This window comes from Sinocyclocheilus grahami, unplaced genomic scaffold (assembly GCF_001515645.1).
Source record: "Sinocyclocheilus grahami isolate Dianchi unplaced genomic scaffold, SAMN03320097.WGS_v1.1 scaffold230.1, whole genome shotgun sequence".
Lineage (NCBI taxonomy): Eukaryota > Metazoa > Chordata > Actinopteri > Cypriniformes > Cyprinidae > Sinocyclocheilus > Sinocyclocheilus grahami.
The window spans coordinates 72,419-90,483 of record NW_015505409.1 but is presented as its reverse complement, the minus strand read 5'-3'; the positions used below and the strand labels follow the sequence as shown (position 1 = coordinate 90,483).

General features: G+C 36.8%; 1 protein-coding gene across 1 annotated transcript; it reads right to left on the bottom strand.

Annotated features, from left to right (window-relative positions):
- Window positions 1–1,882: 1,882 nt before the first annotated feature.
- LOC107597305 (E3 ubiquitin-protein ligase RNF128-like) lies at window positions 1,883–17,669 on the bottom strand. Its single transcript, XM_016288321.1, has 8 exons — window positions 17,046–17,669; window positions 12,265–12,266; window positions 11,825–11,883; window positions 11,648–11,719; window positions 10,377–10,459; window positions 10,157–10,253; window positions 5,879–6,050; window positions 1,883–2,043 (listed from the first exon to the last, which is right to left on the bottom strand). Exons 1-8 carry the CDS (start codon window positions 17,471–17,473, stop codon window positions 1,952–1,954), a joined length of 1,005 nt encoding a protein of 334 aa, XP_016143807.1. The 5' UTR covers window positions 17,474–17,669; the 3' UTR covers window positions 1,883–1,951.
- Between the last annotated feature and the right edge of the window lie 396 nt (window positions 17,670–18,065).

The window sequence follows — 18,065 nt, the reverse complement described above, 5'->3', positions numbered from 1 at the left end:
GTTTCTCTGTTTCTGCTGGGATTAACATCCCGTGGTAACTAGGATTTACACAAGCTTCAGTCTGGATCCAGAACACCTGAGAAGAGATGATGCCACCCCTCAGAGGACCTCAGATGATGCCAACCCTGAAACAACATACATAACTACCACATTTTGCTATAAGTTTGATTGCGTCATATAATAATTGCTGTTAATATTGTTCATCGTCTGTTTTATTACGTTTTATATTGATTTTTCCGTTCTGCTGGTTCGTCTGGTCAGAGGAGAACTGGCCCCCCGACTGAGCCTGGTTTCTCCCAAGGTTTTTTCTCCATTCTGTCACCGATGGAGTTTTGGTTCCTTGCCGCTGTCGCCTCTGGCTTGCTTAGTTGGGGACACTTCATTTCCAGCATTATCGTTGACATAATTGCAAAGATATTATTTAAACTGAGATGGTGTTGACATCACTGAATTCAATGATGAACTGTCTTTAACTGAAAATTAGTGTTTACTATTGTCATTTTGCATTATTGACACTATTTTCCTAATTAATGCTGTTCAGTTGCTTTGTCACAATCTGTATTGTTAAAAGCGCTATATAAATAAAGGTGACTTGACTTGACTTAATCTTTTTCACGCTTCCTTGGTTGGTAGATGCACCGGGGACCTGATTATAGCACGTAAAACCTGGAAAAGTAGATTTTTCTGATATGTCACCTTTAAGTGCTTTTGAATCACTAAAAAGAATCAATAATAAGTGAATAATTTGTTTCAAGTAGCAGACTATACTGAATTGCGCTGTAGATTTATTTATTTGTTTTTGGGTTGTTTGATTTTATCATCTGCGGAAGAATACACATTTGATAATAGTTAAGGGAAATTAACTAATTTCATAACTGAATAAGTATAATCACACACACAGGCAATTTCATAAAATATTTTATTTACAGTGTTAATGTCCATACTATTCATTTGAAAGAGTAAAGAAGTATTTTCATCCCTTATTTAAATATTACAATCAAGATAACTAATTTTTTTAGAACCACCCCTATTATGTACAGGCCTATGCAATGAGTAATATACATTTGCACACATACATAAGTGGTTAAGGCACAATATTTCTGACATTTTAAATTTCCATCAAAACTGGAACAATATAATTTATTAAGTCACAAAAACAGGGGAAAAGTATAGTATGCATTAAGTCCACTGATTTACAGCAAGCGGATGAGCACTCTGTCTCTCTCTGTGTGTCTCCACAACTGCTCATCATGATGCTTATGGAAGGCTGGGAGTCTCAAAACATGAACACAACCACAGTGGGAATCGAACCCTGAATCAGAAATCATAATACCGCGAATTAGCCACAGATAATTAAAACATGAACTCTGATTGACCCAGAAATCATTGTGATCTCCCACAGAGACAAACAAGTCACAGAGAGAGAGAGAGAGAGAGAGAGAGAGAGAGAGAGAGAGAGAAAATATAAAAACAATGAGCCAGAAATTTAACAAATGGAACAATATAATTTATTAAGTCACAAAAACAGGGGAAAAGTATAGTATGCATTAAGTCCACTGATTTACAGCAAGCGGATGAGCACTCTGTCTCTCTCTGTGTGTCTCCACAACTGCTCATCATGATGCTTATGGAAGGCTGGGAGTCTCAAAACATGAACACAACCACAGTGGGAATCGAACCCTGAATCAGAAATCATAATACCGCGAATTAGCCACAGATAATTAAAACATGACCTCTGATTGACCCAGAAATCATTGTGATCTCCCACAGAGACAAACAGTCACAGAGAGAGAGAGAGAGAGAGAGAGAGAGAGAGAGAGAGAGAGAGAATTTATAGGCACTTAGTCAGAAACTAATCAGAAAAGGGCTCAGCAGTGCTTTTATATAAGTCCTCAAATCAAAACCCCTCATTCATCTGTGAGTGCATTTTATCAGTGTTTGATTGTGCTGCTCAGGTCCTAACTTCACTCTGGCTGTGAACGTCACCCTCGAAGGCAAGATTGTCATAGTGATGCGACACATCCAACTGCTCCTCTTGCACACCTGCAAACCAATCAGACAAAACAAAGACCAAAATCACTCCATTCAGATCAACAGACTTTGGTTCCAGAAGTATATTTTCACATCCTTACAAACCTCACACTGAAGGTACACTGTGACCTTCATCCAACCAAAAATGCCAGGGACGCATTAAACTAGTATAGACACTGATTAGGCATATAAGTGATTAAACATAGATTTACTTCAAAATAATAAATTATACAGCATAAAAACAATTTAACTGCCAACTCTGCATTATTTGTGGTAGCTTGCATTTTTGTCTTATTTATGCAAAAAGACTTCATCCTGAGAGGGGGAAAAACAGTATTGCTAATCAAAATCCGAGTCAAAACAAATGTCTTATGTCTTACCTCTGTATTGTAGTGAATTTCACAGTAAAGTGAATTTATAATAAAATGTATTTTAGTAAATAATATTATGTATATTTCAACAGTAGATTAAATTTAAATAAGTACATTATTTGACTGGATATGGACTTTTTAATATTTCGAGTGAATGCAATCACTGATCATACTTTTAGAAAACAAAAAATAAAAAAAACTAATAACATGAAATGTTAAATTTAAAATGGACAGTGTCACTAAATATGCTTACTGTACTGATTCAGTGATAGTGAACAAGCTGTTTAGCATGCAGTATTTCTGCATTTTCAGCAAAGTATACCTGTATATTTCTATGCTGGTGTCACGTTTGCCTTGTGCATGAGGGACCAGGACCACAATTTCAGTAACTTACTTACTTACACATACTTACACGGTCCCTAACACTAATTACTTGAGTACATCATGATTATTGGTGGTTATCACTGCAAAACAACACACTAATCTTGCAAATATCACCATAATATTTAAGCTGCAGGAAATTCAATTTTGGGCCACAAAAAAAAAAAAATCCTGGTGGAACTGATATATAGTTTTCGACCAGTGTGTCCTGTTATTCACACCCACAACTAACATGTATACGTAAATGAATGTTTCTATGACTCTGTTAACATTAATGTGTGACATTCAGCACAGATACTCTGCCTTCTTGTAAATTTGTATGTGAAAGGTTAGTATAATCACAGCAAGTTGGGAGTGAGTTCCAAAATATTGGGAGAAATGTGACTGTGCATTTTTTAATGGTTTTTACCATTTTGTGAGGCTTCAGCAGAACCGAGGTGTTCGTTTCCGTGCATTACACCCACAACTAACATGTATACGTAAATGAATGTTTCTATGACTCTAATTAACATTAATGTGTGACATTCAGCACAGATACTCTGCCTTCTTGTAAATTTGTATGTGAAAGGTTAGTATAATCACAGCAAGTTGGGAGTGAGTTCCAAAATATTGGGAGAAATGTGACTGTGTGCATTTTTTTATGGTTTTTACCATTTTGTGAGGCTTCAGCAGAACCGAGGTGTTCGTTTCCGTGCATGGATGCATATCCAGAGGATGCTGTCTCACTGTGTGTGTGTGACACTGTCTCACTCTGCAGGTCCTCAGAGGTAGAAAAAGATCTGAAATCAGGCACTGAAATCTGTGGCTGCTCCTCAACATCCATCTACAAGAGAGAGAGAAATTCAGAAAAGAAAATGTCAGCAAACATTGGGCCAAATTTGTGTGTGCACTGATTGAATGTTCAAAACTGAAAACTAGACATTTCCTCCAATTATACATTTGGACCTGAAGGGGGAAATGAATAATACACACTGCCAAAGGAGGAAGAACAAACTGAGCTAATTCTCCTAATTTCCGTATATGCAAGGCATGGTGACTAAGCAGCATTTCTGTTTCTGTGAGAGCAATCTTTATAACAACGAGTGAGAGAGGATCCACCCAATCTCCAGTTACTGTCATCAAGATTCATGACAGGACGTTAGGACATTTAAGACACCATCAGGTGCAGTTATTTACTAACACCACTTTTTCATGAACACTCTTTACAACAGGTAAGCTGCTTGTGTCAAGGAGAATCTTTGGAACAGAAAGAACAAAGGTGAGCTCCCAAGGTGCAAGAAGCACAGTGGGAGATGCTCCGGTGTTCAGAACAATCCATCCCTTGGATATAAACCCAATCTTACCAGTATGCTGTCAGCCAATACTCAGTCCTTAGAGAACAAGCTGGCTTAAGGCTGGGATTAAAATACCAACAGCACATTAGATACGGCAACAAATTCTGCCTGACTGACAGATGAAATAGTCAATCTCTGCTCACTGCAAACACAGAACAGCTAAAAAAAAAAATAAAAAAAAAAAAAAAAGTGTTTTATGGATAACACTAGCGGCAATACATGCATTTAAGAGTCAGCACACTGTACTTTTTCACATCTTTGCTTGTGGAAGTTAAGGATGGGCCCACAGGTAACCCTGTTGAATGCATCCTGTCAGGCTGTGCTTCTGTCTGGAATGGGAGCAGGATCAAAGAGACTTATAAAGGACAGTACGGGCAACAGAATGTAACACCATAGGTGTGCTGCCCAATCTGTCAGATATTTTCACCAAGGTGAGCAGGACTAAGCATCCCAGTTATGTCTCGCTGCATCAGAGAGGCAAATACCACCATAGCCTAGACATTAAGAGTAGCAATGTTTTTGTAATAAGTCAATACTATACAATGATATTATTTATTTTATATACAGTTAGGTCCATATATATATTTGGACACAGGCCCAATTTGTATTATTTTAGCTGTTGACCAAAACATATTCAAGTTACAGTTATATAATGAATATGGGCTTAAAGTGCACACTCTGAGCTTACTTTGAGGGTATTCTCATCAAAATTGGAGGAAAGGTTAAGGAATTACAGCTCTTTAATATGTACCTCCCCCTTTTTCAAGGGGCCAAAAGTAATTGGACAATTGACTCAAAAGCCATTTCATATACAGTTGTGGGCTATTCCTTCATTTTTTTCTACATCAATTAAACAGGTAAAAGGTCTGGAGTTGATTCTAAGTGTGGCATTTGCATTTGGAAGCTGTTGCTCTGAACCCACATCATGCGGTCAAACAATCTCTCCATGCAGGTGAAACAGATAATTGTTAGGCTTAAAAAACAAAACAAATCCATCAGAGAGATAGCAGGACCATTAGGAGTGGCCCAATCAACACCATACGTATCCCTTCTAGCCCTAACCATAAACATGTGTTCAAAGTCATCACGCCGGATCTGGGTAAGCGCCGGCGCCATCACACGCTTGCGTCATGGTACTGTTGTGAACGCTCGTCCACAAGTGATGCAGTAGAGACCAAAATGTGGAATAAAGTCAATATTTTTGTTTTCTTTTTTTTCAAAAAAAAGTATTCTTGAAGCTTTGTAGTTTACAGTTGAACCACTGATGTCACATGGACTACTTTGTCGATCATCTTGGTATTTTTCTGGACCTTGAACGGGGTAGTTCCCTTGCTGTCTATGGGAGGGTCAGAGAGCCCTCAGATCTCATCAAAAATATCTTAAATTGTGTTCTGAAGATGAACGAAAGTCTTACGTGTGTGATGACCGAGGCCACACATAAAAGTATTTGATTTAAATGTTTGTTTTGATAAGTTGATTGTTTATTTAGGTATTGGGGTTGATGTGTTTTCCCCCCCTATTTTTCTGATCCTTTGTAGATTTGTATTTATTTTTGTACATTTCTTTTGTATGTTTGTTTAAATATTTATGCTCTAATTTAGGTAGTTTATGTTGTCTTCTTTATGTGCGCTAAAGGAGAACAGGTAGCTCCTAATTATTTTCTATTCGCTGGAGTGCACACTGGTGAATGGAACATGTAACAACGAGCAAAGACAAATTATGTTGTTCTTTATTTACATTATTTGTTATAGTGTATTTTACCATTTTGTGAGGCTTCAGCAGAACCGAGGTGTTCGTTTCCGTGCATGGATGCATATCCAGAGGATGCTGTCTCACTGTGTGTGTGTGACACTGTCTCACTCTGCAGGTCCTCAGAGGTAGAAAAAGATCTGAAATCAGGCACTGAAATCTGTGGCTGCTCCTCAACATCCATCTACAAGAGAGAGAGAAATTCAGAAAAGAAAATGTCAGCAAACATTGGGCCAAATTTGTGTGTGCACTGATTGAATGTTCAAAACTGAAAACTAGACATTTCCTCCAATTATACATTTGGACCTGAAGGGGGAAATGAATAATACACACTGCCAAAGGAGGAAGAACAAACTGAGCTAATTCTCCTAATTTCCGTATATGCAAGGCATGGTGACTAAGCAGCATTTCTGTTTCTGTGAGAGCAATCTTTATAACAACAAGTGAGAGAGGATCCACCCAATCTCCAGTTACTGTCATCAAGATTCATGACAGGACGTTAGGACATTAAGACACCATCAGGTGCAGTTATTTACTAACACCACTTTTTCATGAACACTCTTTACAACAGGTAAGCTGCTTGTGTCAAGGAGAATCTTTGGAACAGAAAGAACAAAGGTGAGCTCCCAAGGTGCAAGAAGCACAGTGGGAGATGCTCCGGTGTTCAGAACAATCCATCCCTTGGATATAAACCCAATCTTACCAGTATGCTGTCAGCCAATACTCAGTCCTTAGAGAACAAGCTGGCTTAAGGCTGGGATTAAAATACCAACAGCACATTAGATACGGCAACAAATTCTGCCTGACTGACAGATGAAATAGTCAATCTCTGCTCACTGCAAACACAGAACAGCTAAAAAAAAAAGTAAAAAAAAAAAAAAAAGTGTTTTATGGATAACACTAGCGGCAATACATGCATTTAAGAGTCAGCACACTGTACTTTTTCACATCTTTGCTTGTGGAAGTTAAGGATGGGCCCACAGGTAACCCTGTTGAATGCATCCTGTCAGGCTGTGCTTCTGTCTGGAATGGGAGCAGGATCAAAGAGACTTATAAAGGACAGTACGGGCAACAGAATGTAACACCATAGGTGTGCTGCCCAATCTGTCAGATATTTTCACCAAGGTGAGCAGGACTAAGCATCCCAGTTATGTCTCGCTGCATCAGAGAGGCAAATACCACCATAGCCTAGACATTAAGAGTAGCAATGTTTTTGTAATAAGTCAATACTATACAATGATATTATTTATTTTATATACAGTTAGGTCCATATATATATTTGGACACAGGCCCAATTTGTATTATTTTAGCTGTTGACCAAAACATATTCAAGTTACAGTTATATAATGAATATGGGCTTAAAGTGCACACTCTGAGCTTTAATTTGAGGGTAATTGGAGGAAAGGTTAAGGAATTACAGCTCTTTAATATGTCCCCCCCCCCCCTTTTTTTTTTGCGCCTGCCTATAAATCGGCCTAATTTGCAGCACGATTGGCCAATGCCGATTAATTCAAAAATGCCAAAAATCGGCCGATGGCCGATCAATCGGTCGACCTCTATTCATAGTACAAATGGACAATGACCCAAAACATACAGCAAAAGCAACCAAGGAGTTTTTGAAGGTAAAAAAAAAGTTACAATTACATAATATTTCTACTTCAATTCGTTTTTGTTTTTTTTTAAATATATAAACATTTAAATGGTGGTTGTCATAAAAAATATAAATTAAACATCGAAGAACAGTGAAAATTATAATGAATATATTATATGGTGCATATTTAATACAGTTTATTTTTCTATTCGATTAATGAGTTTATGGTCACCGAATAACGTTATGTTTTTTCTGAGGTAAATGTGACGTTACGTGACAGTAAGTACGTTTACATGGACAACAATAATCTGATTTTGACATGATTAAGACAATACTCTGATTAAGAATCTACGATGTAAACAGAGATTTTTGATTACCTTAATCCGGCTAAAGTCATATTCGAAGTAAACAGAAATTGAATTAAGACATGTGGAGTATTCCTATTTTAGTCGCATTACTGAAGTGCAGTATAGACACGTAAACACCTTAATCACATTATTACCGCCGTGTAGGAGTTTTCACCGCATTTTGCGACAGGATACACACACGGCAGTGCTCAACCGTTTGACGGCAAATAAAAGAGCTTCAACACCGCCATTGTCTGTATGCACGTATAAAATTAAAAATGAAAGACTAACTATATGTTTTTATACGTGAAATCACGGAGGGGAAATCACTGATTGAACGATTACATGACAGGATACGGATTGTAAATTTGTACTCTTTCTTTTAACTTACCTTCGGATGTTTAGTCATGTTTATTTTGTGCTGAATCTGGTATTAATGTGGAGGAGACGATCAGTTCACGTGCGCTACGTGCTGCCGCGTCTGTTGAACTGAGGTGCTACAGCGATCTGTCACTCCACATTAAACAGCGCCAAAACGGCATTTATTGTTTGAATACTGCAATATAATGGACAGAAATTGAAATCTAAGACTTTGTTTCATATTAAAAGTACCAAAGCATAATGATTATTGTGATTTATTGGATGGGAGGTGCCCTTCAATGTTCCATCCATTAACTGAAAACAGGCTAGACTCATCGATTCTTTGTTTCGTAAAAATGAGTATAGATTAAAATCGAGATATCGATATTTTTTACCCAGCCCTATACATTACTGTTAAAAAGTTTGGGGTCAGCAAGATTTTTTTTCTCAAAAGGCTGCATTAATTTGATTTAAAAAAATATAGTAAAACCCACTACAATTTAAAATAGCTGTTTTCCATTATAGCATAAAATTTAATTTATTCCTGTGATGGCAAAGCTGAATTTTGAGCATCATTACTTCAGTGTCACATGATCCTTCTTTAGTTGAAAAGAAACTAAGGTTTTTGAGGAAAAAAAAATTCCAAGATTTTTCTCCATAAAGTGGACTTCAATGGGGACCAACGGGGTTGAAGGTCCAAATTGCAATTTCAGTGCAGCTTCAAACAGCCCTACACGATCCCATCCAAGGAATAAGGATATAATCTAATGAAGCGATTGGTCATTTTCTAAAAATAAATAAATAAAACATTTTTATACTTGACCACAAATGCTCATCTTGCACTAGCTCTGCGATGCGCGTCCTCGACTTAACGCATTACACAATCAAGTTGGAAAGGTCAAACGTGATGTAGGCGGAAGTACCACCCCAGTGTTTACAAGCGTGGAGAAGGAGGACCATTCAAAAGTTGTTGTATGTTGAATGATACATATTTATATATGTCTTTGTATGAGTTTATTGTTTAAAATGGTCCATTCGTGTGTGGATCCTGGAGGTTTAAATCTTTTGAAACAGATTTCTTCCTCTAGGCAAAAAACACCTTTCCAACATGATTATGTAATGCGTTAAGTCATGGACGTTTGTCGCAGAGCTAGTGCAAGTAAAAAAGTATATACAGCATAGGCGGAGGGTGAAACAACTCCAGGGTAAGGCTATCACTTTTAATCACTTTATTGCATCCCTGCTGAAAAAAAGTATTTTTCAACAAAATAAAACAACTGAACGGCAGTGTAAATTCTGTCTTGTCATTTTTTCATAATGCATATGTAGTTTCCGGAAAAAGCATTTTACTGCCTTGGATGAACATGTGACAAACTTTGAGCTGAGGTGTGTCACTGCTTATGGTGCTCTATCTACCTTAACTCATTGCCACAATAAATGATTTCATTTATGTAGGTGACCAAAGACCAAAGAACACCATTTCTCTCCCAGCAGCACCCAACATTATTCAGCACAAACATCAATGAACTTCTGCTCCCTGTCACACTCTGCATGACTCAGAACTCAAATGCTCTATACACATGACTTGTCTCACATGGTACCAAGATTTCACCAAAAAAAAAAAAAGCTTATGAACATCTGTTCCTCTTTGCCTACCACAAGACGAACAGAGAGAATTTGACTTTGTCTCCTTATGTTATGTTCTTAATTTAGCAATTTCTCAAGAATTTGTATTGACATGCTAACACTTTAAACTGAAACAGAGGGAAGAGGAATAGTTACTGTTTGTTTGCATTTCAACTGTTCAGCTTTTATCTTCTTATTGTTTTACTGTGTTAACACTAAGACAGTGTCCAAAACCTGACATCTTATCTGACATTTTCCATTAATACACTTTTTTTATTTATTTATTTTTTTTTTTAAATACTTCAGATTAATTTGCTAGCTTTATGAAGTGCAACGCTGGACTTCACTCTTAGTGTGAAAACTCACCTCAACTCCAAGGGCTTTAAGAATGTCACACTTGCACATTGGGCAGGTTCTGTGCTCCAGTAGCCATGGCTCTATGCAAGATTTATGGAAGAAATGACTGCAAACACAAAATCACAGAACAGCAACATTAAGACCAGAAAGACTGGAAAAAAATTCTGATTTATAGTGAAAACAGTGATTGAGGGAGAACAGAACGGAACGGAATTAAAGACAGACATACTTGCATGTGAGAACTGATAGTACATCTCCTGGTTTATACAACTCAATACACACTGCACAGGCATCAGCATCAGGGCCAGTCTCCTGTAAAACAAACACACACATGCACAAAACACTGTTCAAACTGACGGTTCTTCAAGTTCTTTGTATATCTGCAGTTATCCTGCTGATAACAAGCCATTCAAAATCTTTTAAAATGACAGTTAAAAAATTCAATACCATTCAAAAGTTTGGGATCAGAATGATTTTTAATGTTTTTTTAAATGACTTTCTTACGCTCATCAAGGCTGCATTTATTTGATTAAAAAATACAGGAAAAAATTTTATATTGTGAAATATTATTACGATGTAAAATAATATTTTTCTATTTTAATATACATTCAAATCTAATTTATTCCTGTGATGCAAAGTTTAATTTTCAGCATCCTTACTCCAGTCCTCAGTGTCACAAGATCCTTCAGAAATCATTCTAATATGCTGATTTATTATCAGTGCTGGAAACTGTTGTGCTGCTTATTCTTTTTTTGGAAACTGCAATACTTTTTTTCAGGATTCTTTGATGAATAAGAAGTTAAAAAGAAGAGCATTGATTTAAAATAGAAATCTTTTCTAACAATATACACTACCGTTCAAAAGTTTGTAAGTTAAAAATTTTTTTTGAAAGAAATACATTTTTTTATTCAGAAAGGATGTGTTAAATTGATAAGAAGTGATAGCAAAGATTTATATTGTTAGAAAAGATTTATATTTTGAATAAATGCTGTTCTTTTTAACTTTTTATTCATCAAAGAATCCTGAAAAAAGTATTGCAGTTTCCAAAGAAATATTTGGCAGCGCGACTGTTGCCAACATTGATAATTCTAATAATAAATCAGCATATTAGAATGATTTCTGAAGGATCATGTGACACTTTAGACTGGAGTAATGGGTAATGAAAATTTAGCTTTGCATCACAGAAATAAATTATATTTTAAAGTATATTAAAATAGAAACCATTATTTTATATTGTAATAACATTTAGCAAGATTATGGTTTTTTTTCTGTATTTTTGATCCAATAAATGCAGCCTTGATGAGCATAAGAGACTTCTTTAAAAAAACATTACAAGTCTTACTGATCCCAACCTTTTGAATGGCAGTGTATGTAAAAACACACAGAAAAAACAAATCCAATAAAAAAAAAAATACATAAATATAAATAGAAGCTCATTTTTACATGTGCACAAACAAATGTCTATATTTGCATGTGCACAAACAAAATGTTGTGATGTACCTGATCCCCTTGTCTCAGTGTGCGGACCTGCAGCTGGCCAATAGCTTTCTTTGCTTCAGCTTTCAGCTTTTTCTGAAAAAAAGAGAACAGACAAACAGAGCTCAGGATGTGTGCGTGTCTTGGTGTTTTTGGTCTGGTCTCACTGGTTTTTCAAGAAGTGTAAGAATATTGTAGAACTGCAACACGAGTATCAACAGAAAGTATATTCAGATGTGTTTGCTCTTCTGTATAAACACCTAGAACAAAGAACATTTAAGATCAGGATTATTAAGTAAATATAAAGGGACATCTACATTTACCTTTTACAAAAAATAAACTTATCCCACAGTGACAGACCTATTGCTGACTCGTTCACTCAGTTGATTCGCACATATAGTGGCTGCATTAAGAATGCAGACACTTGAGACACACTTAAAAATGTATGAATGTCAATGCATTAGATAACCAAAAACAAAAAGAAGCACTAGCTAAACAACATTCACACATACAAAAGAGCTTAATCCAGATTCAACACTTTCACGGTTCAGACAAGAAAAGGAACCTGATTGCTGGTTAGATTTCATAATGAACCACTTTATGAATGCTTATGAAACAGGGGCGAGACTTTCCTCTCTCACTTCTGAAATTCCAAAACAAAAAAAAGGATTGTGTAAATTAACACAGGGCAGCAGATACAGAGTTTAAATTAGACATTGTTGTATTTGACCGCACAAAACCTTTAGCAAAGAATGGAAAAGGTTTATATAACAGACATAGACATCCCTTAATCCCATTAAGAAATGAATATGGAATAAATAAATAGAAATGAACAGTAAAATCAGAAATTCACCCTGCAGTCAAAACTTGAACGCATCTGGATTTTCAAAAAAAATGTCTAAATTTAAATCTACAGGACTTAATAAACAAAGCTGGAATTCTCTGTGTTACTTTTCTATGTAAACACATGCTAAAGGGACATCTTTGACCATTGTGCTTGCATCTTGCTTTTTATGCACCTCGCACGACACGGTGTTCCAAGCACTCCAGTTAAAAGAAGTTAACCTAAAAAATAAAAAGTGTTGTATTTTTCCCCTCATTCCCCTGCCTGCGTTTTTTAAAAGCAAAAACAAGTTCTGTGTGAATGGCTCTATAGAGCATTTTAGTGCAACTTAATTTTTATTTAATATTTGAAATTAATATATATAATTGATATAACAAAACATAGAACAATAACAAATCTATATACACACTACAGACCTTAGCCAGGTTAGATGCCATATTGAATTTAACTTGGAAGAAAATTTACACACAATGGCGCACACACTGTATAAATGTCATAGATCAGGTCATTTTCACAACTCTGAACCTTCAAAACTCTTTTATGGAGGTTGTCTACTGAAAGTTTTCAGAAAGATATTTCGTCAGCTGAACAAGTGGTATATTGTTCAACAACAGTACAATCTATTGAACACACTGTACTTCTATCTCTCATAGCCTTGTTTTCACTCCTTTCAAAAAATGTAATATGGCACTATTCTGACTAAGGTCTATAGACCAGTTATACTAAACAGTATACATGCATTCATGCAAGACCACACGAATGTCCTAGTGAGGAAACAAACATCATACTAATGCCCATACTAAACATCAAACAAATGAGACACAATGCCAAACTCACTCTAATAAACGGTCTCAGAAGCTATTTGTTTTGTCTGTCAACATGTTGAAGAGTTGTGTTGACTGTTCACCAGCAAAAAGTAGGCCTAAATCTAAAACTCGACCGTCCACCTTCTTTGCAGACCTTACAGGCTTTTAAAACGGTATTTTTTGGAGCTCTTTTCCATTCAATCACTGTTATCTGAAAACATACAGTATGAGTCACACAGTGAATATGAAATCCCATGAATATGAATCACAAAATTCTTTTGTTGTGACACTGTCAATGCTAAGTACGTTTAAAGGAGGTAGTCATTTTTATTCCTCACACAAACCTCTAACTGAAGAATTAGATTTTTACTAAATACATTTATACATCTACAACTCATTTTCACTAACTTAAATCTATGTATTTAGCGGATGTAGGAATAAGCGACATTGTAAGCAGTTTATCATAATTATCAATATTTGCAGTTTAAAGTATACAATGGTTAGTACACAAACTGGAGCGGAAGTATAATGCAGAAAAGAAAAACAATGATTTAACTTTCTGTTATCACAGGAATTACCTTCACGACTGTAAATTAGTTAGGCGTTCGCAGAAGAGGCATGTCTTCAGCTGTTTCTTAAAGGGGTCATAGGATGCCCTTTTTCCACAAGTTGATATGATACTTTAGGGTCTTAATGAAAGTCTGTAACATAGTTTGGTTAAAATTTCTCAATGGTAGTGTAAAAAACACACACACATTTCAGTTCAAACAACTTGTGAAAGTGCATGTAGCATTATATGACCCCTTTAAAACTTGTAAAAGTCTCAGCAGATCAGGGAAGGTAGGCAGTCCGGAGATGAACAAAGAGGGTGAAGGTTCTAGAAAATGACTTTGTACCTCATTGTGAAGGAAGCACAACTGTCATATTTGCTAGCTGTAAATGGTGGGAGGGAGCATACACTTATAGTGTTCACTTCCAATGGCAGTCCTGATGGCCAACATCAAAGCCTCTGGAGCGACACAAAGAGGAATGTGACATGGATCCTCTGTGGTTGACCGCTTTGTTGAAGAACACCATCAGAGGCTTGTGCTGCCCACATTCTGTACAATTTTAGCAGCTCTGCGGCAGTTAATGATTGCAGACAAAAGTCGATTAAAAAAAAGAAGCAACAACACGGTGCTCATTTACGTTAGTGATGATCGCTACATTTGAATGTCTCAATGATCAAGGATCTTTTGTGTTGGCGCCGACACCCTCATGGGCAGTGTGCTGACATACATAGTGCTGTTGCGCTTCGGGACATCCCGAGTTTGAGACCTTTTCTGATCTCATCCCACTGTCTCTCCCCTTCGCTTCCGCTCTACTCACTGTCCTATCATAATAAAGGCAAAAAAAAGAAATAAAAAAAAGCACCAATGTGTCACAGATGCCTGAAAGATATTTAGCAATTTCTAAATACAATTTCTAGACCTGTCTGCAATCCAAGTTTTGTAGTGTGAAATATGTTTTGACTGGAAATGACATTGGTGATGACAGACAGTTGTATAGTGTGGAACAAAATGTAAATCCAACAACTTTGAAAGGCATGTTGTGTATAGGCAACATTAGGGTGTTAGCTGGAAGCCCGGCCAATGGAGCGTTACAGCAGTATTGCAATGACAAGAGCTCAGATGAGAAGCTGCGCAGCATACTCAGAAACGAAGGTCTGATTTTCCTGATGGTACAAAGCAAAACCATGCATTTACCAGGCAATGACTGAAATTGTGAGTAGTAAAGCTCAACTGGTCTGAAAGGCCTTTTACTTAGCCACTTAGCTTCCTTTTATTCTTTTCTTCCCTTTTTCCTTTGAGCAAAATAACAAACCACTGAAACGGGTACTTTTTGAGCACACTAATTTCTTTTGGCTTTCGTATGATTAAATATTCCGGTACTTTCCTTTGAGAAACAGGATTTTCAGAAACATATCCAGTATAATTTCATCAGTTGCAACTGAAAAAAAAAAATCCAGTCTTTCTCTGTGTGTGGGATAATCTCTGACAACGTAAAGAGAAACAGGTTGTGATTTTAGTTAAACTTTACCCAAAATCAAACATTTCCTTGATACTAAATTTAGGCCTAATACCACCTTAGAACCAAATTCATACACATACAGTGATGACAGTAGGGCTGAAAAAAAGAATGATCTCAGAACCCAGTAATGTGAAACCAGATCAACCAGTTAGAAGCTAGATATACTGGAAAAATGAACAAGCATGCATGGAGTGTCAGACTATGCTTTTGTGGTAAGCAAGGTTTTGTAAAATCTCCACTTGTTCACACTGTCAGTACTTGGGTTTTTTATCTCAGAACCCAGTAATGTGAAACCAGATCAACCAGTTAGAAGCTAGATATACTGGAAAAATGAACAAGCATGCATGGAGTGTCAGACTATGCTTTTGTGGTAAACAAGGTTTTGTAAAATCTCCACTTGTTCACACTGTCAGTACTTGGGTTTTTTCATTCATATTTTTAGTAACACTCCTGTTTATACAATCGCTTTATACACCACATTCTATAGACCTGCCTGATTTTTCTCATCAGCCATGCCAATTGTGAGACCATTTCACATCCCCCTATAAAGGAAAATGCTGTAACTACAATAAAATTGTTGAAGCTATGTTTACTTCATATTGTATTTGAAGTGATTCACTATACATTCAAATGTGGTTGTCACCCTTTGGTTACCACACTTTCAAATCCAAAACCTTATATACTAGAACAAAACCTAAGAAACAGTAACTACCGTTTGTTTGGGGTCAGTAAGATTTTTTTATGTTTTTAAAAGAAGTCTCTTATGTTCACCAAGGCTGTATTTATTTGATCAAAAATACAATACAACAACAGTAATACTGTGAAATATTATTACAATTTGTAATAACTGCTGTCCATTTTAATATATTTTAAAACGTAATTTATTCCTGTGATGGCAAAGCTGATTTTTCAGCATCATTACTCCAGGCTTCAGTGTCAGACGATCCTTAAGGAATCATTCTAATATGCTGATTTGGTGCTCAAGAGACATTTTTTATTATTATAAATGTTGAAGACAGTTTTGCTGCTTAATATTTTTGAGGAAACCGTGATGATTTTTTTGAGCTTCTTAATGAAGAGAAAGTTTAAAAAATCTTTGGAAATCGCATCATATGACCCCTTTAACACTGTAACAAGGACTAAATTAAAAAAAAAAAATTGACTATTTAAAACAAAAAAAAGACAAAAACACGACAAAATGACTAAAATTACAAAGAAAACTGAAAATACAAATAAATACAAAATATTGACCAAAACTATGATCATATATCAATGCTACTCGTCTACGTACACACACAACCTTTCGTTTTATGACATGACACAACGTGATAAAACACGTTTATTTACAAGGTCATCTGAAAAGTCTTCAGGAAATTGTCATTGCTCAGCGAACTTCTCCTTCTAAGGCTCAGTAAGTGGGGCTGTGCGTTCAAAACCAGATCGCACCAGCTCTAAAATGCGATTCTAGTCCAGTTCTTTTAATATCCTGACAGGCGAGAGCAGAGTTTGCGCTCTTCCGCGTAGAGGAGGTCCTAGCAACCGTCAAGTTTACACAACTTACACAACACAACCCGGGTTAGAGTACAACTGGCAACTAATAGAGGCCAAAATTGATGAGAATAACGAGTGACAAGACAACACTTGTATATAAACACACGCATACTAAAATGTCCAGCACCTCATCTGTCGCCCGTTGGGTCACCTACCTGGATGGGACATCTGAATGACCCGATAATCTGCCCCAAAATCGTTGAAAATGATAGCAGCTGCAGCTCCGTTCATGGCCGCGACGTTAATTTTATCGGCGAAAGTGCATCCGTTACCGCGCTGGATTAAGGCGATCCAGCTCCTGGAGTCGTTCGGTCGCCGATAAACGGTGTCATCTTCACAGCCATAGATCGGATCGGCTAAATACACGTTCCCCACTACAGAAGTTTTGGGTGAGTCTTGCCCATACAGCCCCATCTCCTCTCGCAACCAGGTGGTTAGGTTTGTTTCAGGGATTGTGTAGGAAATATTCAGGTATGCAGTGCACAGGTAAGTGCCCTGCGCCAAACGCACACTCGACACCTGGAAAACAGAGGCCATCAGCAGCCACGAAAACACATCCCGACTCGCAAGAAGCCCCATGTTCGGCACACCAGCACTGCCGCTGCTCTCTTCGGTTCAGTTCCAAGCACAGTTTGAAGTAATTTTGGTTATTAAAGTGCCTCAAAAGTGGTTCCGCAAACTCACGTAATCGATAGCTCCCTACTGAGCGCCTACAGGTGTTATAGTAACGCAACTGAACAGAAACTCTACCTCGCTGAGGTCACTGCGCCCGAAGCCACGCCCACCTCTCTCTTAAAGCAACACACGCTGTTTTTCTCGCTTCATTCGTGCTCTTGCAAAGTGACTGAATTATATGGTTTATTACAGTTTTTTTTTACTGCCTACACACAAAATCTTTACTTGTCACACAGTTTCAGAAACCTGACACTCAAACACCAGAACCACACACCAAATCTACAAAACCATATGCTAATTATCGGCCTTTGACTATGTTTTGAATTTCATAAAACACTTTTTTTGCAAAACACAACACACAATTCTCTATGTAACACACAAAAATCTAACAGGAGTTCCCAAAATCATCACAATTAAAAGAACCAAAGACTTAAACTACTTCAGTCTGTGTGCATTGAATTTATTTAATACACGAGTTTCACAATTTGAGTTGAAT